Source organism: Rutidosis leptorrhynchoides, chromosome 4, assembly GCF_046630445.1.
Source record: "Rutidosis leptorrhynchoides isolate AG116_Rl617_1_P2 chromosome 4, CSIRO_AGI_Rlap_v1, whole genome shotgun sequence".
Taxonomy (NCBI): domain Eukaryota; kingdom Viridiplantae; phylum Streptophyta; class Magnoliopsida; order Asterales; family Asteraceae; genus Rutidosis; species Rutidosis leptorrhynchoides.
The window spans coordinates 613,321,578-613,332,884 of record NC_092336.1 but is presented as its reverse complement, the minus strand read 5'-3'; the positions used below and the strand labels follow the sequence as shown (position 1 = coordinate 613,332,884).

The 11,307-nt window shown below is 34.9% G+C and overlaps 2 protein-coding genes across 3 annotated transcripts; both read left to right on the top strand.

The window, feature by feature from the left end:
• Positions 1–443: 443 nt before the first annotated feature.
• LOC139843032 (protein REPRESSOR OF SILENCING 3) lies at positions 444–4,142 on the top strand. Its single transcript, XM_071833117.1, has 4 exons — positions 444–672; positions 1,275–1,505; positions 2,201–2,626; positions 3,090–4,142. Exons 1-4 carry the CDS (start codon positions 466–468, stop codon positions 4,140–4,142), a joined length of 1,917 nt encoding a protein of 638 aa, XP_071689218.1. The 5' UTR covers positions 444–465.
• A 1,600-nt stretch (positions 4,143–5,742) lies between these two features.
• On the top strand, positions 5,743–10,729 carry LOC139904068 (probable pre-mRNA-splicing factor ATP-dependent RNA helicase DEAH5). Of its 2 annotated transcripts, XR_011778647.1 has the most exons (4): positions 5,743–8,262; positions 8,800–9,242; positions 9,404–9,488; positions 10,487–10,729. XR_011778647.1 is itself a non-coding variant. In XM_071885999.1 (2 exons), the coding sequence occupies exons 1-2, from the start codon at positions 5,801–5,803 to the stop codon at positions 9,092–9,094; spliced, it is 2,757 nt and encodes a 918-aa protein (XP_071742100.1). In that variant the 5' UTR covers positions 5,743–5,800; the 3' UTR covers positions 9,095–9,389. The 2 variants fall into 2 exon arrangements, 1 of the variants encoding a protein (XP_071742100.1); XM_071885999.1 differs by lacking the exons at positions 9,404–9,488; positions 10,487–10,729 and having other exon boundaries at positions 8,800–9,389.
• The last annotated feature ends 578 nt before the right edge of the window (positions 10,730–11,307 follow it).

Sequence of the window (11,307 nt, the reverse complement as noted above, 5' to 3'; positions counted from 1 at the left end):
GCCTCTAACGGACCGTCACTCGTAACGTTGAAGGGACGTCAGTCGCAAATCTGACGGGAAAAGAATGCGTCAGAATTTTTTTAGCCAATAATAATTAACCATTAATCTTTATTATATATTATTAATTTATTTTTCTTATATCAAGCTGTCAATTATATTTTACCACATCACCTACCATAAATTTAACACTCAATTTGACATTTCCTTTTATTTAACTTCACTTCATGACCTTACCACATTACTCAAAATGTACCATAAATGATTACAACTATTAGAGTTAGAAATGGTCTAATATCAAATCATAATAATCATCATTCTCATGGACAATGTACAGCATGTCAAACTCTTGGGCTAACATATCCGGCCCAAAACTAACCCGGCCCATATTTTCTAACCTATGTCGTTGAACGCATCTTCGTATTACCTCAAAAGTCTGACTTACTTTCATCTGTGTGCTCGATAACAATGGAAGAAGCAACCCCCCTAGACAATAAAACAAGAATATACGTCGGAGGATTAGGCGGCGCCGTCACAGAAGACGACCTCCGGAAAACTTTTTCGTCGTTAGGTGACGTCATCTCCGTCGATATTGTCCGTACTAAAGATCGTAGTTTTGCTTACCTCGACTTCGTTCCTTTATCCGATAAATCACTTCCTAAACTATTTAGCACGGTCTGTATCTATCTGTTCATCTATTAATCTCTATATGTATCTTAATTTAATTTAAGGGAAGATTACTTTAGTAGCACTTTCACAGCCACATTTTTAAGGGATAAACATGTCAGATATGTTATATCTTATACCAAATTTTGGTGTTTGGGCGAGTTTTTTTATAGTTGTGTCCAGTTTTTAATTTTATGTGGACTAACCAATATGCAATTAGGTTTTGATCTACCTGATTAGCGCTTTATGAGAAAATTTGAGTTTGTGCATCTTTTTTTATTTATTTATTTATTTTGTGCTATATTTTAGAGTTCGTTTTATATGCTAATTCTTTTTATTCGAACTTATGTAGTGTCTTATGTATATACAATAGAATTAGGTATTTATCAGAATGGAATAAAAAAATCTCTGATAATCCTACATTCCCATAAAATTATGGGAAGTGGACCTAGCTTTACCCAACTTTCTATCAATTTTACCCGCTTATTACTGTAAAAGTATGTTAGTGAAGTAATTTTCCTAATTAGAATCTGGTAATTAGAATTTATTTACTGTTATCAGTTTATATTAGAATATTAATAATATTGTAACTGAATCAATATGTATGGCAGTATAATGGATGTATGTGGAAAGGAGGGAAGCTGAGGCTTGAGAAGGCTAAGGAACACTATCTTTTACGATTAAAGCGCGAGTGGCAAGAGGAAGCTGAAAATGTTAAAAAGGCATTCGACAGTTGTAACGCTGATGATGCTTCGAAAAGTCGTGATACTATTGAAAAACCAAAGAAGCCTTCACCTGCTGATAAGACACAGATTAACATATTCTTCCCCAAGCTAGGGAAGGTAATTATTGCATATAATCTTGTTGTTAAACAACTGTTTTAGTAAGGGTGGCAAACTGGGTTTGTTGGGTAATGGGTCTTAAGGTAGTATGCTTTAAATAGGTATTTTTGTGTGGGTTTAAAGTGCGCCGGGTTAAATGAAACGACTTCTGTACTTTTTTATTTATTTATAAAATAAAAATTTGGATTGCTTAATATGATTACACAAGTTTCAAAAGAATTGGAAATTTATGAGGTTTTACACAAAAATAGGTCATGGTTGTAAAAGTCCCTTCCCGACTAGTCGGGATTATAACGTAGTCATCTTAGTCTACGATTAGGCCGGATTTGGTCAAAGTTGTCTGAAGTCCAAATTTAGTTGATCATAGTCGGGTTTGTTAGCTCAATTTCGGATTTATTTGGTCAAGAAGGCCATTTATAGTAAAGTCAAACTGGTCAATGTCCGACTAGTCTACTACTTGGCCGATTAGTCCCTACAAGGTCCCGACCGACTAGCGAATTTTACAACCTTCAAATAGATCACTTTCAAGCACGTTTGTTTCAGTTTCGTAACATTGCAATGTCCTTTTGACCTCAAATTCTTTGTTGCACATCTTTGACTTGTTAGAGATAAAACTCAATAAACCAATAAGTTAATGTGGGTTAAAATTGTCACGTGTGCCAGATATGTATTGACTTTGTTAGTTCTTGGTATAGGTGAAATCACTAGCTCAAGTTGGAATCGGCAAACACAAATATAGTTTCCAACATATTCAAGTTCCTGCTTTACCAACCCACTTTTGTGATTGTGAGGAGCACTCACTTGCTTTTCCCCCACCCAGTAAAAGACAAATACCTGAAGTTGACACTGCAAGTTATGAAATTAACGAGAAAGAGCTTGATATTATGAACTCGGTGATGAACAAGATCTTTGAAAGGGCAAATCCGTCTAAGCAGGTGATAGGTAAGTCTGAATCGGTGAATATAAGAAGTGGTTCTAGCTCCAAAAATGAATTGGTTGACGTGGAAAATGATGAGGAAGATAATTTAACCGATGAAGATAATCTGATAATCAATGTAGCAAATGGGAATAATGACTGTACAGATATGTTGGGGGAAATGAGAACTATGATGGCAAATCGGGTATCATTTAATGTTATTGTCACTTTTTTCTATTTTTTCACTTTTATATTTCTTGGTATTGATTAGTGAGTATAATATTTGAGAGTTATATTTTACTATTTAGTCTAGAGATGGCAAATTGGGCGGGTCAGATACCAGGCCAATCTGGGTTCAGTTTGAATTGGTAATTTACACTGATTTTAAACGAATTGGGTTGAGCGGAAAACTTTTTCTGTCCATGTTATAACCTTTTTAATAAATAGTTAAAGTTTCTAAATTTTATTACAAAACTATATTTGTAGATCAGAAATTCAAGATTTCGAATAAAGCTATTCATGAAGTGTGCATTAGAATTTCATCATGGGCTTATTTAAAATCGTTCCACTTGTAGCAACCTTTTTTATTCGTCACATTTTGACCCAGTTTTAATAAAAGCTTTAAATTTTCCATCTTTAATTCTGCTCTATACATGTTTGATTATCAGGAACCTGTAGCCAAGAAACCAATTACAAAGAAGCCAAAGATTGTGAATGAAAGTAGTCAAAAGAAGACTACACCACTCAGTAAGAAGACAAAATTACCCCAATCAAAAAAGATAGACAACAAAGCAGAAATAGAATCAGATAAAAAACAACCGGAAAGCAATTCTTTGCGGTCTCTGAAGTCCACATGGAAAGATATGCTTGGCCAAAAGCGCAAAACGTCATTCAATATTTCAGAGTTCATTGCTTCTATTCCTCAAAAAACGCAAGTCGAAGTTAAAGGCGATGATGCAGATCAGTCATCTATAGATAAGAAGAATTTGGTTGACAATAACCAAAGTAAATCAGAGGATGATAAAAAGGAGCCCGAATTACTTACAAACATAGATGAACTTACAACAGAAGTTGTCGACGACATTATTGCAAATGATTTGCAGCAAAAAGAAAAGGAACCAGTGGTCGATAATCTTGACGTTCCACTGACAACAACTGCTGTTGCAACTGTTAAAAAATTTAGCGTATCGGATGTTGTTCAAGACATACCTAATCGTGAAGATGAGGAACCAAGACCAGTTGATCTTGATTGCAAGTTAGAGAAGGTTGACAATTATGATTATTCGAAGAAATTAAACGAGACTGCACCTGTGAAAAATGATCAAGATTTGATTCGAACAGCTAGAGGTGAATTTTGGCGACATAAGTCCTCGTGGACACAATTGATTAGCACTGCAAGCAATAGTTCATTTAGCATATCACAGATTGTCCCCAGTTTAAGTTATGAAACGAAACATGAACAGAAAGTGGGTACTTTGGATTCACAACCTGAAAACAAGAATCTTGATAATCAGATCCCAACTGGGAAGGAAGTTGCTTTATCACCTGTGAAGAAGAAAACTGACAGAAAAAGGAAGATTATGTCTCTGGATAACTTAGAATCTGAGGGAAGCTGCTCGTTTATGAGGACAGAAGAATCCATGAAAGAGTGGAGGAAGGCAAAAGCATCTTTGAAAGGAACGGTTAACAAGAAGAAACGGTTAGCTAATGAATCTGCTTGAACTATTAGTAGTAATAGTATCTTGTGTATTTCTATTGTTTGAGTTATTTGATCTTGTTACATTTGATGTGATAGAATGTACTTTCTGACTTAATTTTTTCCCAATGAGGTTGTATTCTTGTAAGAATACTAATATCGGTCAGCCCCTTCGAGCTCTGCTGCCAAGACACCAATAATAGCAAGCTCCATTAGAGCTCTCTTTGAATGGCCATGCTAGCCCAAGCAGTTGTGTAGCATATTTGATCACTTAGTATTTGGCTTTTGTTTGTTGTACATTATTCATTATGAGTAATAAGTTGTATTAATTAATTAATTTAGGTTGGTTCATTTGATGGTAACAGAGTATGTCATGAATATTAGTGTAACGTGATGGAGAGAAAATGTTAATGTTATGTTGATGTGGTACGGTATTAATCTCATGACATATGTTATATGTTATGGATAAAAGTAGTCTAAAGAACTTTATTATGAATTACTCATGTACCACTTGCCACTTGTACAAGAAATTTCGCAAGAAATTTGAACTTCTAGTATGGAAGCATTTTTAGGATTAGTGTTTGAAAATGCATCAACTTCAACTCATTTAGTTTAATCAACTTAAAACTGTTATTTTTAATGCATTTAAAAGTGTGTTTTCTTATTATAAATTATAAATCATAATTATAATTTATAAAGTATATAATTTATATTATAATAATTAGCTATAAATTACAATTACAATTACATTTTTTTTTAAACGGCGATTTTTTTGGCATCGGTAGATCAATTATTTCAACGACCCTCATCATTTGCACGTAATACACACGTTCGGGCGGAAACCCGAACCCGATCGACGGTACCCGAGAACACATCCATACTACTAGTATTATGTAATGTAATACTGCTCTCGTTCTATTTCTATTGTCTATTATTCCTTTTTAAAATGTCATAAATTAATTACCGAATAATGTGATAAAGTTTTTTTATGCCCCTAATTTATACATATAACATAAAAAAATTGGTAAAAATAAAAAGTAAAAACGAAAAGCTAATAGAAAAGTATATATGATAGTCACTTTTTATTAAATTGTGTTTTTTGTTAAAGGACAATAGATTTAAGGGGGGTGATTCTCACACACCACTTTTTATCCCATGATATAATTTAGAAAGTTGAACTTATATTATTATTTTAAGTATAATTAAGGGTATAATAATAATAATAATAAATTAGGTGTAGATGGATCAAAAACTAATGTGTGAGAATCACACATTAGATCAAAGAAGTATATTTTTGTTGATTTCACAATGTAGAATGATATGTACACAATTTATTTTTGTAAAGTACACAACCATCATACTTTACTTTACAACCATCATACTAATCTATTTTTGTATAATGCTGTATAATACCGTAAAGCACTGTAGTTATGTACATAACAAAAATAAAAATGAGTTCCTTTTAACAATCTCTATAACATTGATTTAACAATCAGCATTATAGTTAAAAAAACACACACACACACACACCTTTTGATAGTTGTACATACCAATCTTGCTACCTTCGTCCCTAATCAAACAAATCGAGCGTGACCTTATTTCAGGTATACTCCGTAACCCTAATTAAAAATCTATTGCTTTTATTAATTTGTGTTTGCTGTAAACCCTAGCTAGCTAATTATTATGGTTTCTCAAACTAAAGAACTGACTCTGAAAAAACTAACGTATCTCTCCGCCGTATTTAAAGTATGTACGGAACTCAAATCCTATAAAGTGTGTGATGATAAAGTTGTGGCAGAACACATTACATCCATAGCTCGAACGTGTAAAACTGTTGATGAAATTCTGCCCCCAAAATCGAAATTTAAATCCGGTAAGGATACCAACAGGGGATCAAAATCGAGCTTTCCTGCTCTGAATGTAGGTGATGGTAGAGACCGTGCGAAGACATTGGAGAAAGAAATTGAATTGGAAGCTAAACAAAAGATTAGGAACAATAATAGCGAGTATGATGACAGAAATAATAATGTTGGGGTTCGTTCAAGGAGACCTTTGAAGAGGAGGATGAGCTCACCGGAGAGATGGGTGACGAGTCGGTTGATTTCGTCACGAGTTTTGAGTGTGAAAGAGTATCCGATGATGTATGATGATGAAAAAGCTAATGAAGGAATGATGATGTATCAAGAAGAAGGTGGATATGATGAGGAGCTTGAGGTCGAGTTAAACGAAGATGAGCCTGCGTTTCTGCAAGGAAAGAGTCATTATTCAATGGATATGTCACCGGTCAAGATATTTAAAAACCCTCTGGGTTCATTGAGTCGTGCAGCAGCAACGCAGTCTGCTCTTATAAAAGAAAAAAGAGAGGTTAGGGACCTAAAACAAAGAACGATGCTTGATTCGATCCCTAAAGATCCGAATCGAACGTGGGAAAACCCGTCTGGTGATAGGTGTTTTGCGCAGGATCTGAGGGAAGTTGGCGTGTTTGCACGTGATACGCTTGAATGGAAGAAGGATTCTAATGGTAAAGCATTGACATTTGGTCAAAGGTCAAAGCTTTCTCTTCAGGAACAGAGACAGAGTTTGCCTATATACAAATTGAAGAAGGAATTGGTTCAAGCTGTGAATGATAACCAGGTTTTGGTTGTTATTGGTGAGACAGGTTCTGGGAAGACAACGCAGGTCACACAATATCTGGCCGAAGCAGGTTACACCACTCGGGGTAAGATTGGATGCACACAGCCTAGAAGGCTGGCTGCAATATCTGTGGCTAAAAGGGTTGCTGAAGAGTTTGGGTGTCGTTTTGGTGAGGAAGTTGGATACTCGATTCGTTTTGAGGACTGTACCTGCCCGGAAACAGTGATTAAATACATGACGGATGGTATGCTTCTGAGGGAAATTTTGGTTGATAAAAACCTCTCTCAGTATTCAGTGATTATGCTTGATGAAGCTCATGAGAGAACAACGCATACCGATGTACTTTTCGGGTTATTAAAAGGCCTAGTGAAAAGAAGACCCGACCTTCGGTTAATTGTCACATCAGCTACATTAGATGCTGAAAAGTTTTCTGCTTATTTCTTTAATTGCAATATCTTCACAATTCCAGGAAGGACATTTCCAGTGGAGATATTTTACGTCAAACAGCGGGCAATCAACTATCTTGATGCAGCTTTGGAGACGGTATTGCAGATCCACTTGACAGAACCCGAGGGGGACATACTTTTGTTTTTGACCGGTGAGGAAGAAATCAATCATGCTTGCAAGTGTTTATATGAGAGAATGAAAGAGTTAAATGTTCCTGAGTTGATCATATTACCGGCTTATAGTGCGCTACCTAGTGAAACACAATCTAAGATATTTGAGCCTGCACCACCTGGGAAGAGAAAGGTGGTTGTGGCCACTAATATTGCTGAAGCTTCTTTGACAATCGATGGGATTATTTATGTCATTGATCCTGGTTTCGCTAAGCAAAATGTGTATAACCCAAAACAAGGTTTTGAATCACTTGTCATCACTCCAATATCTCAGGCATCAGCTAAGCAACGGGCTGGGCGTGCAGGACGTACAGGGCCAGGAAGGTGCTATAGATTATACACTGAAAGTGCTTTTAACAACGAAATGTCACCTACTTCAATTCCAGAAATACAAAGGATAAATCTTGGATTTATAGCATTAAATTTGAAATCAATGGGGATTAATGATCTGATGTCTTTCGATTTTATGGACCCACCGTCTCCTCAAGCTTTGATTTCTGCTCTTGAGCTGCTTTACACTCTTGAAGCTCTTGATGAAGAAGGGCTTTTAACAAATATGGGTAGGATAATGGCCGAATTCCCCCTCGATCCTCCGTTGTCTAAGATGCTTCTTGCGAGTGTCGATTTGGGTTGCAGTGATGAGATTTTGACCATAATTGCGATGATTACCACTGGGAACATCTTTAACAGACCTAAGGAAAAACAAGACCAAGCAAATAAAAAAAAGGCTGAATTTTTTCAACCTGAAGGAGATCATTTAACTTTGCTTGCTGTTTACGAGGCTTGGAAAGCCAATAAATTTTCAAAGACATGGTGCAAAGAGAATTTTGTTAAGTCAAAATCGCTTAGGACGGCACGAGATGTCAGAAACCAACTTTTATATATTATGAACAGGTATGATCTCTTTCCATTGTTTACATTACATAGATAGATACTATGTATATGACAATTGTTTCTCATTATATTTCTGAACGTGAAAGCAATAATCTAGTTTAATAAATTTCCTAGGCATGCTCTTCTATTTCGACCCATTTAAGTAAGCATGTAGCTTTAGGCCATGGTATTGGATAATGGGTCTATTTGGTCATTTTAAAGAGACGGGATAAAGCGGAGGCGGATTGACCATGTTTTCAACTGGTTAAGAAGCATACCAAAAGCTTAAAACATTGGAAATCATTTTTGAACTATTACTTTTTTTATATTGTAATGTAATAATATACTTTCCCCAATGATTACTTAAAACATTAGTTATTTGTGAAGTTCAAGTAAATGAAGGACAAAATGTTATTTGCTATCCCGATTCAATTTGTTCTAAGAATGATCCTTTTTACCTGTTATTTGGCACTTCCTGTTATCTATATTATGTTCTAATGTGAAATTTTGCTCATATGATCAATAGTTTATTTTACTGATAACCTGTTTTCTGATTAGGTACAAATTGAACGTTGCGAGAGCTGGGAAGAACTTTGCTAAGATACGGAAGGCAATAACAGCCGGGTTTTTCTTCCATGCTGCGCGGAAGGACCCAAAAGAGGGGTATCGTACGATAGTTGGGAACCAACCGGTTTACATACACCCTGGTAGTGCTCTTTTCGATAGGGAACCGGATTGGGTCATCTACCATGAGCTAGTGATGACAAAAAAAGAATACATGCGCGAGGCCACTGTTTTAGATCCAAAATGGCTTGTGGAATTGGCACCAAGGTTCTTTTTAAGGTCTGTCTAAGCGTTAAAGACAAGAACGGATAGAGCCTCTGTATGATTGCTATAACGAACCCAATTCATGGCGTTTGAGCAAGCGACGGGCATGATGATCAGTTACTTTTTCTGGATGATCCAACTATGTTACAAAGTTTTGTGCTTTTTAATACATGGTAATTTTTTATTTCATGTTATGATTGCACAAAAGGAGGTTGGGTTACAAAGCAATGATATGTTTTCAAATCATATGCTTTTCTCATGTATCGTTTGTTTCTTTCAAGTTGCATTAGTTGAAGTTGATATCCAGAAATTGTTTGTTAAACAAATACTCCAGGTAAAGCAGAAACAGGACACGTCGGCACGGGTTTGTTGAAGCTTACCTTGTACAATTTAAAGACTAGACGTAAACACGTCGGCAGGTACTATTGTAAATCTCTTACAATTACACAATAAATTGGTAACTATTGAAGCTCTAAATTGTATGTTTGTTTCCTTAGTGTCATATACTCTCAGTTTCATAACTGATGTCGTTAAGTTTTCAGAAAGAAAGTGTCAAATATGAAGGATGTCGTATGTATATCAGTATATGTTCAACACAAATTGAAGTACACATGACAATATTTAGCACATGTTTTCTTTTTTATAACTAAATTTTTTTGTATAAAAGTTTAAAAGTTAACAAAATTAAACCATATTTGCACTTGGGGGATCAGTCAATATTTTTAAAGGATTATTGGGAAGCAGAGGCGAATTTAGTAGTATGTCCGTGGGGTCACGGGACACCACTAGTTCGAAAATTTTTGGTAAAAAATACTCTTTAAATTGTATAGGACACCACTAAATTTAAGTGTAGGACCCCATATATTTTTCAGATTTATAGGTTTTCTTTTAAATTGTATTGAATACCACTAAATTTAATTACTCGAATCCCATATATTTTTCGAATTTGTAGTTTTTTTTTTTTTTTAAAGTAAACTATCACTAAAATAACATTCAAATATAAGTGCTACCGAAAAAAAAATTCGGGACCCCATTGACCTATAATCCGGAATCGCCACTGCTGGGAAGCAGGAACAATAGTGTTCTTATTCACTTCCGCAGAATGACTCGAAGCAGGTTGATTCCACAGTTTGGACTGGGACAATAAATCTAAATGGTAGGCATTGACTTTATGAGGTCAAACACTTCAATTTTCATTTTAAATGATGGTAAGTAAACATTGTATAGTATTTTCAAAAATGAATGAGATCCACATTATAGTTTATGACATAATACATTTCCATTTTATTTTGGTATGATGTGTAAAGTCTAATAATTACTGATTTTGAATATGTTTCTTTTTTGACTATAAAAGTCAAAGTACAAGGATAGTATGTAATTTATCTGCTAACTCGTAATCGGAAATTGTAATCTTCAGGTTACATAAACATTAACACTACTAATGTAGTTGAAGATTGTATTGTGGCACGAATGACTAAGCATGTGGAAGAAGTTCAAAACAATATATGCAATACTCAGATATATAGATGAATGCGCCAAAGTCTATACCCGAAAGTGCGCCAAAGGAGAAGGTAAAAGTCCGCTTCCCATCACCCGAGAGCTACAAAAATAAGAGACATGAAGGTGCTATCAAATACGAGGCAATGTCGTTTGTGTTTTATCAGTAATTTAAAATATTATTGTGATAATATTATTTTATTATATAGTATTATATTTCACAAAGTAGTTGCTGATAACTAGTTTTCTTGAAAAAAGTAGAGAAGAGTGTTGGCAGATTTTCCAAAAACGACGACTTTCAACCTAAAACTTGTCTTCACTAAATTTTCAGTTGACATCATCTACACGACTACACATAAAAAAAGCAAAATTAAATTTTTATTAATAATCAAATAATCAATAAATAAAAAACATAAAAGGAAAGTGGTGGTGTCAAAGCATGGCGATTTATTTGTAGCAAAGCATACCTGCATAACTAAAGAGCTTTGTTTAGTTATGGTAAAAAAAAAAAAAACTAAAGAGCTTTGTTTTGTAATACAGGGCTTGTAAATGAGATGTCCAGTTGGACTAGCATTTATGAATTATGACCGACCAAAATGTCGTACGAATAGCTGTTATGGGACAGTAAACTTGACTTGATTAAATGGCACCGGAAGGATATAACATACAAATGAGTTCAAAAAACTATTCAACCACCATCTAAACTGAACTTACTAATAAAGCACTGTTTCAGACTAGGCA